Below are 18,785 nucleotides of genomic sequence, written 5' to 3' on the forward strand. Positions count from 1 at the left end.
TTAAGCTTTCCCACTTTCTGGAATGCAAGCATTACTTACTTTGGGATCCACAGTTCTGCTCATCGCTGTTGTCATGGCAATCATCCACACCGTCACACTGATAGTACCTGGGTACACACCTCCCGTTACCACAGGAAAAGGAGTACGAACCACACTGTAATGTGGGAGGCTCATTGGATGGATCTTCCACACAGGTTAGCTGGTTAGAACTCAGCTTCATCCCATAAGGACAGCCACAAACCCTCTGGTAATTAGGAACTGGGAAGCAGAAGTGACTGCAGTCTCCGTTTGGATTTGTGGCTTTGTTGCAGTAGTTTGTGCCTTCAAAAACAACATCAGGTATTTGCGATTCATTACTTTTTTCAGAACAAAGAAACTAATAAAATATACTCTCCTCCTCAAAGACATTTTACTATCGAGAGGGCAGTGGCGTTACAGCTACAGAGATTTCTAGATGACGCTTCTGTCTTAGACCCGTGCCAGTCTGGCTTCCAACCAGGCCACGGGACGGAGACGGTCCTGGTCGCCTTGGTGGACGACCTCCAGCGGCAACTGGATCGATCAATATTGATGTTATTAGATCTGTCGGCTGCATTTGATACAGTCGACCATCGGTTGCTGATCCACCGCCTCGCCGACATAGGGGTTGAGGGGCTAGCCTTACAATGGCTTTCCTCCTTCCTCATGGGTCGGGGACAGAGGGTGGCGATTGGAGGTGAGCGATCCCAGAGGCGCACACTAGACTGTGGGGTGCCCCAGGGAGCAGTTCTCTCCCTGATGTTATTCAACATCTATATGCGCCCCCTCGCCCAGATTGCCCGGAGATTTGGGCTGGGTTGCCATCAATACGCAGATGACACCCAGCTCTATCTACTAATGGACGGACGGCCCGCCTCCGCCCCGGGGAACCTGGACCGGGCTTTGCGGGCTGTTGCAACGTGGCTTAGACTGAGTGGGCTGAAGTTAAATCCAGCGAAGACAGAGGTTCTCCATGTGGGTCATGGCACTCTGGGGAAGGAAATATCTCTCCCGGCCTTTGACGAGGCGCCGCTGAAGACGGCGCAGCGGGTAAAGAGCCTGGGCGTCTTACTGGAGCCTTCATTATCAATGGAGGCCCAGATAACAGCCACTGCCAAATCAGCATTCTTCCACCTGAGGCGGGCGAGGCAGCTGGCCCCTTTCCTAGAGCGTCAGGACCTAGCAATGGTGATCCACGCGACGGTCACCTCAAGACTGGACTACTGTAACGCTCTCTACATGGGGCTGCCTCTGTACCGGACCCGGGAGCTGCAGCTAGTGCAGAACGCGGCGGCCAGGCTGTTACTTGGTCTCCCAAGATGGGAGTATATACGGCCGGGGCTGCGCGGACTGCACTGGCTGCCAATCGTATACCGGATCCAGTACAAAGTGCTGGTCATAACCTTTAAAGCCCTATATGGCCAAGGACCAACCTACCTGAGGGACTGTCTCTCCCCATATGAGCCCCAGAGAGCACTGAGGTCAGTGGGGAAAAGCAGACTGAATATCCCTGGGCCAAAAGAAGTTAAACTTCAAAGCACCCGCACTCGGGCCTTTTCCGTTGCGGCCCCACAACTCTGGAACCAACTCCCAGAGGAGGTGCGGGCCCTGCGGAACTTAGACCAGTTCCGCAGGGCCTGCAAGACCGCCCTCTTCAAACAGGCGTTTACCAATAACTGAATTAATGTTTACTGCCAGATTAATAACGTTTACCGCCAGTGTTGATTTAGGAATGTTTTAATTAATTATTGACTATTGACTGATTTTAATGTGAATTTTAATGTGAATTTAATGTTTTTATTACTGTATTGTTTACTTGAAATGCTGTTAGCCGCCCTGAGCCTGCTTCGGCGGGGGAGGGCGGGATATAAATAAAATTTTACATTACATTACATTTTACATATTGGCTGTGAGCACACATGCTAAATAATGCAGTTTCAATCCACTTTCAATGCACTTTACAACTTGATTTTAGTGTGAACTGGCAACATCCAGTTTGAAAGTGCATTGAAAGTGGATTGAAACGGCATTATTTAGCATGTGTGCTCACAGCCATTGCGTAAAAAGAAAGAGACCATAAAATCACCACACATTGTTGTGCCATCAGATCTATTCAATGAAAGGGGCTCTTGCCCACAATATGCTTTTAGTCCTCAAGGTGCCACTCCAAGGCTTAATGAATTGGAATTTTCCCCACGTCCTCTTTCTACTTGCAATCCTCAAAAAGACAAACCTAGGCTACACTGCCTCTCCCATCTCCTCCTCCAGTGGCACTTTCAATGCCACAAGAGCTTCCACTGGGGGAAGAGGCAGAGAAGGGCAACTTTATTTGCCGTCTCCTTCTTAAAGCATTCACACAAGTTGTGTGGCTTTTTATCTTCAAGTTTCAGCATTAATTTTCCGTAATTCACAGATGCCTGCTGTAGATGCAAGGGAGGCAGGAAATATTGACTTTTGCCAGAACCTTACACTGGTGATGCATAAAGGATAACCTTTTGCTATTTTGGCCTAGCATGGCCATTTGGAAACCGAAAATTAAGATGAAAATACAGCTATGATTAATGGTATAATGTGTACTTACTTAAATCTCCTGCTTAACTTTGGTTGCATCGTTCCTCAAAAGCATAACAGCATCTTGCAAAATTTCAACCACATCTCCACTATCAGCCTTTTAGCAGAATTTGCACTAACAAACCTGAGTCCTAACCCATGGGCTGAATACTACTACCGCTCCCTAGAATTACAGGTTATTTCTTCAATGTCAATAAAACATCTTATAACACACACAATTATACTCTTCTACAAAAGACTGAATTATTGATTGTGTAAGAAACAACGGCTCGCACTTCTTGAATTTGCCATGACGTTTCACTCTAAATTTGAAAGTTACCCTGAAAAGGGCCTAAAGAATATAAAATGCAATCTTGGGGCAAATCAGAATATTTGAACTCACATCTTTGAATGTAAGAAACACTTACCTATTTGAGCATGAGCGTTATATGCCTTCACGTGCATAATGTTATAGATTCCCCTCCTAATGACAGTCATTTCTCCTCCATCGGTTTTCCGCACTCGAACTATTCCACCAAGCCTCCAATCAGTAAAGTATGCATAACCTGCAACCCCCATGCACATACAAATTGTAACATTTAGCAGAGATCAGTATTCTATATGAATGTCTGAAACCAATTCCAAAGTATCTGAATGTGAAAATCAAATGTATTCCCATTCTAAATTCTTTGAACATGTCAAGGATCTTATTCAGTAACAAAACTGAGTTTGGAGGTAATTTAGTAATATTAAACACACAGACCAATTCAATGAATGCGTAATGTGGCCCTCCAAATATATAAACCTGGAAGAGGTAACCATGATTTGCTATGAAGTCTCCAGGATTTCTTATGAGCAATTGGCAAAAAGTATTTCACAGTATAGAAAAGAATGGCTGAAGCTTTGTTTGTACTTCCAGGAAGATCAGATGCAAGCATCAAACCTGTCCATCATCTTCTCTGTATGTGTCTACAATAAACAAGTGCAGACATAAAAGTTTCTAAAAAGCCTTCAGCAGAAAAGATGGATTTCAAAGTGCCATGATCCATCTTCCAGCAAGGCATCAAAAAGCTTCACGTTGTAAGAAATGAATGTCAGTGAGTAAACAAACCCCAGCACCACACTCACCTCCAAAAATAGTGAGACCAAATGGATGAGTCATCTGATTAATACGTTCGAGCGACCTCCTGTCTAACCCATCAAAGGTGCTGTGCTCAATTTTATCAAAAAAGGCATCCACCCAATAAAGCCTCAAGGAACTGAAAGAGATGAGACAATGTTTTATTTAAATGTTTACAGAGAGCCCACATGTTCTCAGCAAAAAATGAGGATATAATCACTCCCAAAATGTTCCAGTTCAGAATTCATACATCTCAGTGGAGCTTCTCCAAGGGCAGAGTTCAGGAGACCATAAACAGAACTTCAGCAAACATCTTCCCCAGAAAGAAAACAAAAGAATGGGATGGGAGTGTTATCTTAATTCACCCACTGATTGCTAATGTTACTATGCAAAATAGCCAATTACATTTGGCTGTGTGACATCACGACAAAGCCAATTCATAATGAGATCAGCATTATCCTTATTCTGAATAGGCAATCACTCCACACTACCCCCATGCAGCACTACTGAAAAAAACTGCATGCAGGACAACAATTGGCACAACCAGGGGTGGAATTCTAGCAGGAGCTCCTTTGCATATTAGGCCACACACCACTGATGTAGCCAATCCTCCAAGAAAACAGAGCCTTGTAAGCTCTTGGAGGATTGGCTACATCAGGGGTGTGTGGCCTAATATGCAAAAGAGCTCCTGCTAGAACTCTACCCCTGGGCACAACTGTGGAAAGCTTTAATTAAAAGTGCCCCTCCAGTTTTGGCTCAGCCATAGCTAAATCAAGGGCTTTTTTTTTTGTAGCAGGAGCTCCTTTGCATATTAGGTCACACACCCCTGATGTAGCCAGTCCTCAAAGAGCTTACATTAGGCCCTATAATTAGAGCCCTGTAGGCTCTTGGAGGATTGGCTACATGAGGGGTGTGGCCTAATATGCAAAGGAGTTCCTGCTACAAAAAAAGCCCTAGCTAAATCTGTAAGACTCTATTCTTCCAGGGGGGTCAAAGTGACCCTAGAATAAGCCCAGACGAGTGGTCCTCCTTGGCACTACCAACCAGGGCCTGCACAGCCACTCAGCTCAGCTGCACCAGCTCCTACATTGCCTCCACCCACAAAATGGTGGAAATACAAGTGGAGGCAACTAATGATTATCATTGCTGCTGAAAGGCATGAGCCATGCAGCCCCTGAGGCATTGGCACAACTGCTGCTTGTACCTGGCTACCAGCCAGGCACAGGTCCACCTAGACGTTCCCGTCACTTAAATGGCCAGTCTATTCCTGTGTCTGTGGACTGGAACCGGTCCATGGCCTGTTAGCAACTGGGTTGTGAGTTGTATAATTATTTCATTAAATATTACAATGTAATAAAAAGAAGAAGATGATGACGACGACACTGGATTTATATCCCGCCCTCCATTCCAAATCTCAAGAGTCTCAGAGCAGTTTATAATCTCCTTTATTTTCATCCCCCACAACAGACAACCCGTGAGGTAGGTGGGGCTGAGAGCTCTCCCAGAAGCTGCCCTGCTCAAGGACAACTCCTACGATAGCTATGGCTGACCCAAGGCCATTCCAGCAGCTGCAAGTGGAGGAGTGGGGAATCAAACCCAGTTCTCCCAGATAAGAGTCCACACACTTAACCACTACACCAAGCTAATAGAAATAAAGTGCACAATTGTATCATCCCAAAACCATCACCTCCACCCACCCCCCAATCCGTGGAAAAATTGCCTTCCACAAAACCGGTCCCTGGTGCCAAAAAGGTTGGGGACTGCTGCTTCAGAACGTTCTGAAAATTCCTTCCCTACGTTTTTTAGGGAGTCAGATCTATCTTTGATAAAGCACTAAAAACAAAGTTTCAAGAGAAAACTATGAGTTTTGTTAAAACATTATAATTTTCTCTTGAAACTTTATGACTTTTGATGCATTTACTGCTGTGGAAACCACCCCCCTCCCCCAGTTCTACAGTGTGCACTGGCTGCTAAACAACTGCACAAAAAACTTCCAGCCTTGATATTTTTGTCTTACCTCCAGTCAATAGCTAAGCCATTAGGCCAACCAAGTGTTGTGTTCACAATTGATAAAGCATGGGATCCATCACTCCAAGCTCTCATGATCTTAGCAGGGCGGAACCAGTCGGTCCAGAATATATACCTGAAAATGAAAGGAAAATGCACAAAAAATGTATAAATGAATATGAAAATTCTGGTAGTTTTGCCCTAGGAACTGACCCTCTGTGTAACCTAACCAATCCTGTAAACCCAAAGAGCCGTGATTTAAGAACTAAGCCTCCAGGCAAAGTTTTCTTCTTATAAAATGTTTCCTTGTAGCCTGGCAATATGAATAGAATTCATAATGTAGCAGGAAAGGTTATTCAGGCCCTTAATAATAGATGAATAAATGGCTCAAAGTATCTGTTTATGCTTCTGTTCAATGAAATATTTATTATCTACTCTTCCTGATTTATGTCATCTATAGCCTGGGTTTCTTGATTATCATTTCAGAGGGCAGCCATGTTGGACTGTCACAGATGAGCTGGATTCAAGTCCAGTAGCACCTTAGAGACCAGCAAGATGGGGGGGGGAGCTTTCAAGAGTCAAAGCTCCCTTGGTCTGATACCGGACCAAAGGGAGGCATAACCCCTGAAACTCATACCCCAAAAATCCCGTGGTCACTATGGTGCTACTGATGATCATTGCTGTCGGAATGGCCTTGGGTTAGCTGCTGGAATGGCCTTGGGTCAGCCATAGCTCTCGCAGGAGTTGTCCTTGCAAGGGCAGCCTCTGTGAGAGCTCTCTTGGCGCCACCTACCTCACAGGGTGTCTGTTGTGGGGGAGGAAGGTAAAGGAGATTGTGAGCTGCTCTGAGACTCTGAAATTCAGAGTGGAGGGCGGGGTATAAATCCAATATCATTTTCTTCTTCTTCTCACCCCATGCACAATCTTCCTCAGAGGTTTTTTTTTTTAAAGTATTGTGTGAGGACTAAACCAGTCTTGCACTTCAGTGTCACAGTGGCACCACAAAGATGCCTGGACTCTCACCCTCATTTGCTTTGCCTCTCTTCCCTGGAATACATGGGGATGGATTTGCATGAGAGTAGCCCCACTGGCTTCAGTACATTTACTACTGTGCCAATCACATCACAGGATGCTCTCAAATAGCAACTCTAAGGCAGAAGGCCTTTTTTTCTGCTAACATGGGAGAAAGTTTCCATTTCTGAGAGGTGGGGAGATGTTATCTTTCCCTTTTATGGACTTAAATAAGAACTTATCTTGTATTTACAACTTAATATTTTCAAATTCTCTTGCATGTATCAGATTCTCTCATTACAACCCAGGTCTGATAACAATCCAATGTATTCAGAATGGTTGCCAGGTCCTTCTCGGCTAAAGTGGGGGGTGGGGAGCAAGGTAGCCAACTCCAGGCAGGGAAACTTCTGGAGATTTGGGTATGGAGCAATGTTCCATCTAAGTTGTGGAGTCTTGTGAGCAAAAAATTACTTCATGAGCGATCAGGATTAAAGTTGTGAGCAATTGCATAAATTAGTTTGCTCTGGGGCCATTTTTCCTGAGCAAACACAAAAATACATGAGCCAGAGGCAAAAAACCTATGAGTTGGCTCACACTACCTCAGAGGGAACAGTGGTATGAAACATGGGGAGGACAAGGACCTCAGTGGGGTACAATGCCATACAGTCCACCTTCCAAAGCATTCTCCAGGGAAATTGATCTCTGTAGTCTGGTTAACATCTACCCCTCAGAAGCAAAGCTGCCTGGATTTTTAAATTTTCCCAGCTTTTGCCAATTCTCTTAGGGATGCCAGCCTCCAGGTGGGACCTGGGGATCCCTCACAATGACAGCCTTGCTTCTGAGGGATGGATGTTAACCAGACTATAGAAATCAGGTTCCCTGGAGAAAAGGAATGCTTTGGAAAGTGGACTACAGCTGTGCAGTCATTCTGAAGGATTTCCAAGTCCCACCTGGAGGCTGGGTTTTTAAAATAGTAGACAGATAACTGCTTCTTTGAGTGTGCATGGAAAGGAAAAGTGGTCTACATAACAGACAAGACAATGTATTATACATTTCTTCTGGGTGGCCAGTGCTACAACCAGCATCCAGATCAATAAATATTTTACCAGCAAAAAACTTTGCAAAAGTATGAAAGGATGGCATTGGTCTGACAAAAACAAATGCAATCAAAAGGAACACTTATTACTGCTGTTTTACTAGCTGCCTAATGCTACTGTATGCATCTGGAAACAAAATCTAAGACTTTTCTTCAGAAATAAATGAGAGAGCCATAAGAAGAAGAGAAGTAACTCCCTTTTACGGAAGAGCCAAACTTGGAAAAGATTGGCAGTAGTGCAAAAGACTAAATAAATAACGAAGTTGCCTCTCATCTGAGGTGAAAGGAAACTGTCCCAGGTGATGTAGCCAAGTCAATGGCAAGTGGAGGAGAACAAGCCTGAAGATGCCCTGGCTACCCCTATGGTAATGAGATCTGCACAGACTCTGAATTCCAAGGCAAGGAAACCATGATCTTTTCATAAGTATGCTCTCTCCCGCGGCCTTATTTCTCCCGAACTCCCAAATGCTATCTAAACAGCATTTGAAAATGTACCTCCTCTCCTGAATTTCTGCCTCTCCTTTTCCGTCTCCCTCTCCTCCTGTTTGTCTTTCTTCAATTCACCTTACTATCTTGTTTTTTTTTAAACTGCAAGTCTACTGCCAGTTTTGTTCTTTTCAATGTAACCATTGTACAGTTCATAGCCTTTCAGCCACAGCCACATTATTATTTGTGGGGGTGTTATTTCTCCAAAAGAAAAAAAAAAACATCAAGTTCAGACGGGTTCTCAGAACTGAAAGTTATATGCAAGTGAAAGGCACACTCTAACACTCCTCAAATGGAGCTGTTTAGACAGATAACACTGCCCAGATAACAGTATTGCCTAGGCTGTGTTTTCCAGTCATCATCATCCCCCACGAGAAAAGCAGAGAACAAATACTTTTTTAAAACAAGTAATTTATGCTGATTCTGTACCGCCTTGTGTTTTGCTCGAGGTGCTGGACCTGGAGCCAGAACAATAAGAAAAAGCTGATGATTTCATAAAGGGCAAAACTTAGACTGAAAAGGAGGTTATTAGGGAGTATATGTAAAAGCTGCAGCCCTAGACTTAACCAGGGCTGCCTTTGCAGATGCAAGGCGAAGGGTCAGGCCAACAGACAGCTTGGGAGCCACGCAGCATGGCAGGAACAATCTGCCCGGTTGCAAGGGAACTGACCTTGCCATTGCCATAGAATTAAACCTTCAGACCCTGCTCTCTCGGTTCCCAGGCATTCAGCTTTTTTGGTCGGTGTTAATGGAGAGGCGGGTTTGGAGAGGTCCTGTCTCTCCCAGCAAGGCAGACGGTGGCAAGAGAAAGGTGTGCAGGGTGGTCCGACAGTTTGTTGATGCTTCAGGCAGAATAGCTATCCAGACAGTTCTTTCTGGCAGCAAGCCTTGTTCAGGGCTGACAGTGTCCATCTTTCTTGCTGAGGACAGGATATCTGGATCCATAATATTCATGGTGCCCTGCTGTCTTGGTTGCAGTTGTAGCTTTGATGGGAACAGGCAGTCTTGCCTGGCTCTTGCGGTGTTTTGAGGCCTTAGGCCAAATCCATTGCTCTGTATTCTTGGTGCTTGGGAGGGGCAACAGTGGGAGGGCTTCTAGTGTCCTGGCCCCACTGATGGACCTCCTGATGGCACCGAGTTTTGGCCACTGTATGCCACAGAGTGTTAAACTGGATGGGCCATTGGCCTGATCCAACATGGCTTCTCTTATGTTCTTATTGGGGAGGGGAATACTGCGCCTGCCTCTCTCAGTTGGGGACCTCTTAAGTGGTTCTGGGGGGTGGAGCCAGTTAGTGGGATGCCCAGCTTGGGCACTGTTGCTTCTCCTCCACTCACAGGTGGCAAGGGATCCACTCAGAGATGTATGCCCAGGTGGGTCCACTCGCTTGCCATCTCAGGTCTACTCTCAGCAGTTGGACTGGGCTGGGGTTTCCGCTGGATGGCAGGCAGCTTGTCTGATGCCTGGATCCATACCTTGTGCTGCACCAATGCTCCTGTTAATGTCATCAAAAAAAGCTGTAGCCTGTTTTATTCCAACTCTCTCCTGTGAATTTTGTATGGTGCCTCCTGCTCTTCTGCCCAACACTTGCCCTTAGGGCCACAATATAGACTTGGGAGGAAAAAAAACAGTATAAGATTGTAGCCAGTCTACAGATTTAAAAATAGAAGGTGTTCTATCCCTCTTGGGACTGTACAACTTAAAGCAGAAGAATCCAATATTCAAAAAGAAGAAGAAGAAATTGAGTTTATACCCCATCCTTCACTCTGAATCTCAGAGTCTCAGAGCGGCTAACAATCTTCTTTACCTTCCTCCCTCACAACAGACACCCTGCGAGGTACGTGGGGCAGGGAAAGCTCTCACAGAAGCCACCTTTTCAAGGACCGCTCTGTGAGAGCTATGGCTGACTCAAGGCCATTTCAACAGCTGTAATCAAACCTAGTTCTCCCAGATAAGAGTCTGTGCACTTAACCACTACACCAAACAATGCATAACTGCATTTCAGGTTGAAAGATATGCTAGAAATCTTTCCTCTAACATTCTAGCTTTTCATGAACAGAAGAAGTCTGAGTTGGAGGGGAAGTAAAAAGACACAATCCACCAACTGTATTGCATTATACTGCTCTGCACAATGGCTCTAGAAAGCCAGTTTGGTGCAGTGGTTAAGTGTGTAGACTCTTATCTGGGAGAACTAGGTTTGATTCCCCACTCCTCCACTTGCACCTGCTGTAGTGGCCTTGGGTTAACCATAGCTCTGGCAGAGGTTATCCTTGAAAGGGCAGCTGCTGTGAGAGCCCTCTCCAGCCCCACCCACCTCACAGGGTGTCTGTTGTGGGGGAGGAAGGTAAAGGAGATTGTGAGCCACTCTGAGACTCTTCGGAATGGAGGGCGGGATATAAATCCAATATCTTCATCTACCTCACAGGGTGTCTGTTGTGGGGGGAGGAGGAAGGTAAAGGAGATTGTGAGCCGCTCTGAGATTCGGAGTGGAGGGCAGGATATAAATCCAATATCATCTTCTTCTCTAGATTGTGATATTTTCAAATGTGTCATTTAAAGACCCTCAGACTTACCCAATAATAGGATGAATGACTATTGATCGAGGGTTATTCAAATTCTGGACAATTGCTCGTCTGGATTTATCAGCCACCCTCATCACACTGATGCTCCTATATCGAGGGTCTGTCCAGTACAGATTCTTTGAGACCCAATCAAAAGCTAAGTCTTCAACTCCTTCCACACGGTTAGCTGCCAGGATTTCTCTGCCTAGGAGTTAGGGAAAATATAAAAAAAATGGAGAATGAACCAGGGTGTTCGTAAAGTATCTTTTAAAACATGTCCACTGAACTCTTTCCCCTCTACTATTCACAAAGTGAGGGGCCTTGCATGATTCCTCATGCACAAAGGCCCAAATTTAATCCCTGGCATTTCCAGTGATACATAACTGAACTAAGCAGGGTTGGAAAAACAGTCATAGCACTGGGCTAAACAGGCACTGGTCTCACTCAGTACAAGAAAGCTTCATATGCAGTGCAAGAAAACTATAAAGAGAAGGTTTTAAGAAATACAATCCTGAATTACTGTCCGATTTTTATTTCTGGCTTCTTCAAAAATAAGAGCACTTCTATAATTTGTAACAGTATAATGAAAAGAAAAGAGAACCACCAAATTTCACAGTCATCTGCAAATCTTCAACTACAATGTCTATATATTTATACAGTGATCCTCACAGTTTTTTTGAACATATATGTCTAAACAAATCCCAATGCATCCACTTTTACTTTTTCTTCTGGCTTAATCTTTTTCCAGTAAATAATGAAAGGTCTCCATCTCTGAATGAACACGGTTTGCCTGAACTTTTTCTTTCCTTTTAATTGTCTGCATGCTATTATTTTGTCCATCAGCATTTAAAACCAGCATTTTCTCAACCACTTTTCCTCAGTTAGTTGTCCCTTTTTTACTCAGTCGGACCCGACAAAAATAATACTGGGCTAAAACAAACTTGATAGTCCATAATGGCTGTACATATCTCTGCTCAAATTCTTCAGTTTGGTGTAGTGGTTAAGTGTGCGGACTCTTATCTGGGAGAACCGGGTTTGATTCCCCACTCCTCCACTTGCTCCTGCTAGCATGGCCTTGGGTCAGCCATAGCTCTGGCAGAGGTTGTCCTTGAAAGGGCAGCTGCTGTGAGAGCCCTCTCCAGCCCCACCCACCTCACAGGGTGTCTGTTGTGGGGGAGGAAGGTAAGGGAGATTGTGAGCTGCTCTGAGACTCTTTGGAGTGGAGAGCGGGATATAAATCCAATATCATCATCATCATCATCATCTTCTTCTTCATCTTCATCATCTTCTTCTTCTTCTTCTCACCACTGATAGTCTGGTTTGATAAGTTCTGAGTACCACATCTCTTTTCTGAATTAAGAAAATAGACCTGGATATTTCCACTCAATATAGAAAAGGCAGAACTTGATCTTTCGCATAACTGTGAAACAGTATTCCCCCTAAGCTGAGTTAGTGTGAGCTAGCTCACAGTTTTTTAGCCCCCCCCCCAGCTCACATATTTTTGTCTTAGCTCAGGAAAAACGGCCCCAGAGCAAACTAATTTATGCAGTAGCTCACAACTTTTATGCCAGTGGCTCACAAAATAGAATTTTTGCTCACAGCTTAGAGGGAACATTGCTGTGAAATATTACGTAGACATGATTACCCGTTTTTCCAGCCATTCAAGACATTGATACTGGCAGGCCAAGAAATCAAGGCTGAGGGATCTGCATCTCACCTGTCCCATCAGTCCTCTGTTTATAAATGATGTCTTTAGTAGTGTCCGAAAAAAAGATGGTGTCCTCCTGTGCATAGAAGTCAATGCCAATGAAGTAGGAAGAGCTCCCTGTGACGGGAATGATGACATCTTCCTGGGTGGAGAGATTGAATGGGATCCCACGTATTGAGAGCTGGGATGAAAAGAGCAGAAACTGCTGCACAGCTGGAAAAGAAAGGAACAAAGGTAGAGGTTATATCTATTCAGCACATTTTTTTAACCCTGCTCTTTTTTCTAAGGTGCTCGGGATGGCTCACATGGTTCTGTTGCCTATTTTTATCTTCACAACAGATCCTTAAAGTAGGCTAGGCTTCGAGAGAATGGCTGGGCCACAATCAGTCACCAAGCGAGCTTCAGGGCATACTGCAGCTCTAACTGCTGTAACTATGATGGGTCCCAGCTGGCTTTCTATTACCGAATCTTAAATGATTACCTTTTCCCATTTTCTCTGAGCCCCGTGGCGCAGAGTGTTTTAAAGCTGCAGTACTACAGTCCTAAGCTCTGCTCACAACCTGAGTTCGATCCCAGCGGAAGCTGGTTCAGGTAGCCGGCTCGAGGTTGATTCAGCCTTGCATCCTTCCGAGGTCAATAAAATGAGTACCCAGCTTGCTGGAGGGAAAGCGTAGATGACTGGGGAAGGCAATGGCAAACCACCCTGTAAAAAGTCTGCCGTGAAAACATTGTGAGAGCAATGTCACCCCAAAGTCGAAAACGACTGGTGCTTGCACAGGGGACCTTTCCTTTCCTTTTCCTTTTCCCATTTTTAATTTAATTGACAGAAAACAGCTGTGCAAGGTATTTAAAAAATTACATGGGAAAGACCAATTGTAACCAAAGCAGGAATTGGACGTGAAGAATTACATTAAATATAATGTATAGCAGCATAACAAAAGCCGCTGCCCAGCCACTGAATTGTACCTCCTACAACAGAAAACAGAATTAAATGTAAATCTCCAGCCTCCTGAAATGAACAGGATTCAACTTTTTAGTGATGCGTTTAAATCTAACAGATCTCCTTTGGACTGAGGTACAGCTGACTTTCTCCGGATTCTCCACAGTACATAATGTCTTCCACTTGAGATGCTGTATAAGGTCTGACAACAGTAGCTTAAGGCCTCTCCCATTTCCTCCAAGCTCAGGATAGGGTTGCCAGGTCCGACTCAGGAAATATCTGGGGACTTTGGGGCACAGCCAGAAAGCTTTGGGGGTGGAGCCAGGAGCAAGGTTGTAACAAACATGACTGAACTCTGAAGGGAGTTCTGGCCATCACATTTAAAGGGACCGCACTCCTTTTAAACACCTTCCTTCCATTGGAAAAAATGGAGGGTAGGGCACCTTCTTTGGGGGTTCATAGAATTGGACCCTCGATCCAATCTTTTTGAAACTTCGGGGGGAGGGGTGCTTTGAGGAGAGGCACCAGGTGTTATGCTGAAAATTTGGTGCCTCTTCCTCAAAAAACAGCCCCTCCAGAGCCCCAGATACCCACAGATTGATTCTCCATGATACCCTATGGAGACTGGTCTCCATAGGGAATAATAGCGTGCACGGCAGATATTCCTCCCCCCACGGCTTTCTGATAGACCTGAAGTGGGGGGGAGGCCCTCTAAACTGGGAGACCCCCTGCCCCTTCTGAGAATGGCACATGATACACACAAGTGCGCAAGTTATATGGGACTGACACATGATACACACGTGCATAAGCAATATGGTACTGAAACCCATGCATAAGTTATATGGCACTGAGGACTATTTCAAACTGTATGTGGCAGATATATACCCAGAGTTTTAACTCTGAGACTCATGGCAAATACTATAGGACCTGAAATGAAGAAATGTATCTGCAAACATAGAAGACAGGCCTGCTGCAATAGGCTATAGATCTGAGTTTTCCTTCCAAATATTACAGTTTTCACCACAAAGGCCACTTCTGAGAATGGCAGATGACACACAAACATCGCCCCCTGTGGTAAGATAAAGCAGTTGCATTCACACTCAGTGCTTCTTATAATGATGTGAAGTGTCATGGGTGCTGGGGACCCTGCAGAGGAAGACGAGTCTGCCAAGGAAACTGTACCCCTGCCACCTGCACCAGTACCCCTGCCTCCTGCTGAAGAAGATCCCAGCCCCCCTGCCTCACCCTCTCGGGTGGCTCGTGTGCGTGACCGCCTCCGTCAGGACCTCAGGGATCGGAGGAGGGCGGCACGCTCACAAGCAAGACGCTCCCTGAGTCCTGAGTTTTGAGAGGATTCTGGCCCTCCTAAGAGCAAGGATGCTTGAGTTGTAACAGGATCCTGGCTGCCTCCCAGAGCCAGCAATTAGCCCAAATGGGCAACAGCCAGCAGAGGGCTATATAGCTGTGGGCTTTGGGAGGAGGCTTTGTGGAAGCAACTAGTCATCTCCCTGACGTTCTAGCATCCACTCCGGCTTGACTTTGGTTCCTGACTCCCTGACTTTGGCTTTTGACTTCTGGACTCCCTGACCTCGGCTTCTGGACCTCGGACCTGCGATACTTGCACAGCGATTTGGATTTGGCACCTCGGACACTCCTGCTTGCTGGCTACAGACCTCGGCCTGCCTCTGAACTTTGCCTGACCCGGCCCCAGCCGTGACATGAAGCAGTTCTAAGGGTTCCATTTACTGAAGCCGGGCAGAAAAGGTAGCTATGCAGTCAACCAGGGCAGACTTATTAAAAGAGTCATTGCAAGTCCTTACCGATGCAACGGCGGCCATCTGGATGCAAGTCAAAGCCAAGTGTACATTTGCAACGGTAGCCTAGACCATCATTATCTGTTTTGTGGCTGAGAACGCAGATCTGCTCACATCCTCCATTTTCACTGCTGCAAGGGTTCCTTACTGAAAAGCAATACCCGTTGTAAAATTATCATGCATTAGCAATTTTTCTGTTGTTGTTTTATTTCACCAATATTTTTAACCTAAAAGCATACAGATCCAAGGGCCACTTGACTCTATTCCTGCCAGATACAGAATGCCTCCTACAAAACACTGAGTATTTTTCAACTACCATTAAAGCCACTTGATTCAGATCGTAGGTAGCAGCAACAATCCAAATAAGTGTTCCCAAACAAAAATGTCTGTAATACCTGAGGGGCAAAGTCCAACACAAAGTTCTTCTTCTTTTTTTTTTTTTTTTTAAAACAACAACTACTATCTAACAAGGGGAAAAAACAACAAACAGGCAAGAACAGGAAAAATCCAAAGGATTACCAGGCACCAACCGGAGCAGTCAAAAGCAGATCCTTTCAACGTGGCGGTCAAGAAGGAATTGGCGGGATCCTTGCGCTGGCTCCGGTGAGCATGCATGCTGGGACGCCTGCGCATGCCCACTGGCGCCGAGTGTGAAAAGATCCCGGGCTTTTTAAGTACCGATTCAGGGATCGGCGCGAGCGCTCTATCCCATGAGTGTGAAGCACAGAGACCATGAAGAAGACCAGCATGAACCTGCTCAAACTACTACGGGTCATCAAGCTGGCTCTTTTGGCCTTTCAGGAACTAATAGAACAACAACAGGTTCTCATAAAGACGGACAACGTGACTGCAAGGCACACGTAAACCGTCAAGGGGGGTACAAGAGCCTCCAAGTTGCAGAAGGAAGCTACAGAGATCTGCACATGGGCAGAAAAACATCTAAAGGGACTGGGAGCCCAGCAAGTCCAAGGGACCCTAAATGTAACAGCAGACTGACTGAGCAGGAGAGACCCTGGACCAAGCCGAATGGGACTTGAACCAACAAGTCTTCCAGCAGATCATGAGGCGGCTAGGGATCCCAACTCTGGATCTCTCTGCAACATCTCAGAACAGAAAGACGCTCCGATTCTTCTCAAGGTTTGCAGATCCTCTAGCAGAAGGAGTGGATGCCCTTATCCAACAGTGATCTCCCAGTCTGCTCTATGCATTCCCACAAATGCCAATGATCAGCAGGACACTGAGCAGAGTGCACTGGGAACTAGCAGCGGTAATCTTAGTGGCACCAGACTGGGCCAGAAGACCGTGGTATTCGGAACTGGTCCAGATGTCAACAAGCCAACCATGGAGGTTGCCAATCAGGAAAGACCTGTTGACCCAGGGTCCTATTCTACATCCGGACCCTCTGTGGCTCAAGTTGACGGCATGGAAATTGAACGGTGGACCTGATACGCTCTGGCCTGTCTTGTGATTATACAGGCCAGGAGATTATACAAGTGATTATACAGGCCAGGAGACCTGCTACTAGAAGGATTTATAATTACACCTAGACCGCTTTCTGTAAGTGGGCCACTGATCATCAAGTGAATCCCTTAAACCCATCACACCGGGATATTTTGTCTTTTCTTCATCTGGGTGGAAGAAGGGTCTTAGGCCAAATACTCTAAAACGTCAGGTAGCTGCCATAGCAGCAGTTTTGGGAAGCAGAGGAAGGGCCAAGTTAGCTTCCAATAAATTCATTAAAAGGTACCTGAAGGGACTTTCAGTGTTAGCATTCTTCGGTGGGACAAAGTTATCCAATTATTTTTCCCTCCCCAAGAGGTTGTTGTTATGGCTATTTTTTTCTTCCATGTTTTTTTTTTTTGCATGGTTGGATTAATAAAGTTGTTTTACTTGGTTAAGTTCCTTTTCTGTGTGGAGTTGTCAATAGTTGGGAGCTTGGCTATTCTATGCCTGGAAAGGACACTCCCCCCGAGTCCTGGAAGGCATCCCAAAAAATTTACATAGCCCTGCCTGGAACGAGAGGGGGCGTGACCTAACCACTGTGGATGGCTTCGCCTCACCGAAGAGAAGAAACCTTCAGGTAAGTCAATGTTTCGTTCTATGATTTTAGTGTAGAATGTCAGTTTGGGGACAGGGCTAAACCAGGATTAAAGGTCTAATACAAAATTGGTCTAAGTGTTTGAATGTTTTGGAAAATGAGTCCTAGGAGCACGCATGCTTGAGGAAGCCTCTCGGAAATTAAACAAAACAGCTAGCATTCCGTGGCATAACAGCATATTGTGTGCAGGGACCAACAAAGAATTGGGACCAAAATTTTTTTTTTCTTTTTGCTCAACATCAACACAGTACAAGGAGCAAGAGTTCCCTTGAAATGGACTAATTTCTTGTATGCAGGTGCTTCATTATCGAGTCTGCATTGTACTTTGTCTTACACAGAGATGGAATTTTTTCCATTTGTAATGTTTAAATAATTTATAGTCACATTCTTTATTTCTCTTTAATACAATTTATTATATAGCTTGTGTTAACCGTGAGCATTGTGCTTCTTTTTCTTGATTCTGTAAATGGTTTTTCCTTGGTTATTTTTGCTTACTTGAGTGAGTACCACTGGCACAAATGACCAAAATCTCATGTAGAAGAGTGGGACTCATACATCCAGCTGTGTACAAAGATTTCCCCAAAAACTCATGGGTATCAGTTTCAACAGTACAAATTATCCAAGAGGGAGGGAAGAAATGTCTGGACCCAATCCATATTTGTTCATTCATACTACGTAGCACTCATAACTTTGGAAAACCTACAGTAGGATACATGATTTCACTTACAGCATGTTTAAAGAGGTTTTCATCTACTGGCTCTCTCAGTTACTTACCATGAGGCTGTCTCAGAGCGTGATAAACTGTCACTCCATATGGACGTAGTGATGACTGATAAATAACTTGTGGGTTAGAATCAGCAAATTTATTAGCCTTCATCACCGCCATCTTTGTCCAGTCAGTAAAATATATATTGTGTTCAAAAAGGCTTATTCCATAGGGATGTGGGATCAGTGATCCTCCATGAGCGATCGTTCTCCTGTTCAAAAGATACATTTTTAATTTCTTATGGAAAATGGAGGTTCCACAGGCACAAAACCTCTACCCTTTGTCATCTTTGAGATAGAGAGCTTTTCCGGACCAGGGTTTTGCTGCAGCTAAGCTTTAACAGCATCATTTCCACCCCCCTCACAACCACCTCCCCGCCACACAATATCATTTGCCAGCAACTGCTCTTCTGTTTGTTTTCAGAGTTTTTCTGTGTTCTTTCAGACCATTATAAAGGTGGTCTGGGGGGAAAAAAATGGAAAAACTTGAAGAAAAACTAAGAAAGCAATGACAGGCAAATGCTAGTGTATATAAGGGGTGGGAAAAGCTGATACAGTTAAGAAAGCTAGTGATAGTAAGCCTAAAGACCACATAAAATGACTTTCTGACTGC

General features: G+C 44.9%; 1 protein-coding gene across 1 annotated transcript in view; it reads right to left on the reverse strand.

The window, feature by feature from the left end:
• LRP2 (LDL receptor related protein 2) overlaps nt 1-18,785 on the reverse strand; it is a 204,885-nt gene that overhangs the window by 103,783 nt on the left and 82,317 nt on the right. Inside the window, exons 14-21 of the mRNA XM_060257327.1 lie at nt 18,182-18,384; nt 15,316-15,456; nt 12,565-12,768; nt 10,860-11,052; nt 5,706-5,831; nt 3,697-3,827; nt 2,997-3,134; nt 40-321 (exon numbers count right to left, since the gene is read on the reverse strand). Coding sequence (XP_060113310.1) covers nt 40-321; nt 2,997-3,134; nt 3,697-3,827; nt 5,706-5,831; nt 10,860-11,052; nt 12,565-12,768; nt 15,316-15,456; nt 18,182-18,384 — 1,418 coding nt within the window. The remainder of the gene's footprint in view (nt 1-39; nt 322-2,996; nt 3,135-3,696; nt 3,828-5,705; nt 5,832-10,859; nt 11,053-12,564; nt 12,769-15,315; nt 15,457-18,181; nt 18,385-18,785) is intronic.

The sequence above is a fragment of the Heteronotia binoei genome, chromosome 16, assembly GCF_032191835.1.
Source record: "Heteronotia binoei isolate CCM8104 ecotype False Entrance Well chromosome 16, APGP_CSIRO_Hbin_v1, whole genome shotgun sequence".
In the NCBI taxonomy this organism is placed as follows: Eukaryota; Metazoa; Chordata; class Lepidosauria; order Squamata; family Gekkonidae; genus Heteronotia; species Heteronotia binoei.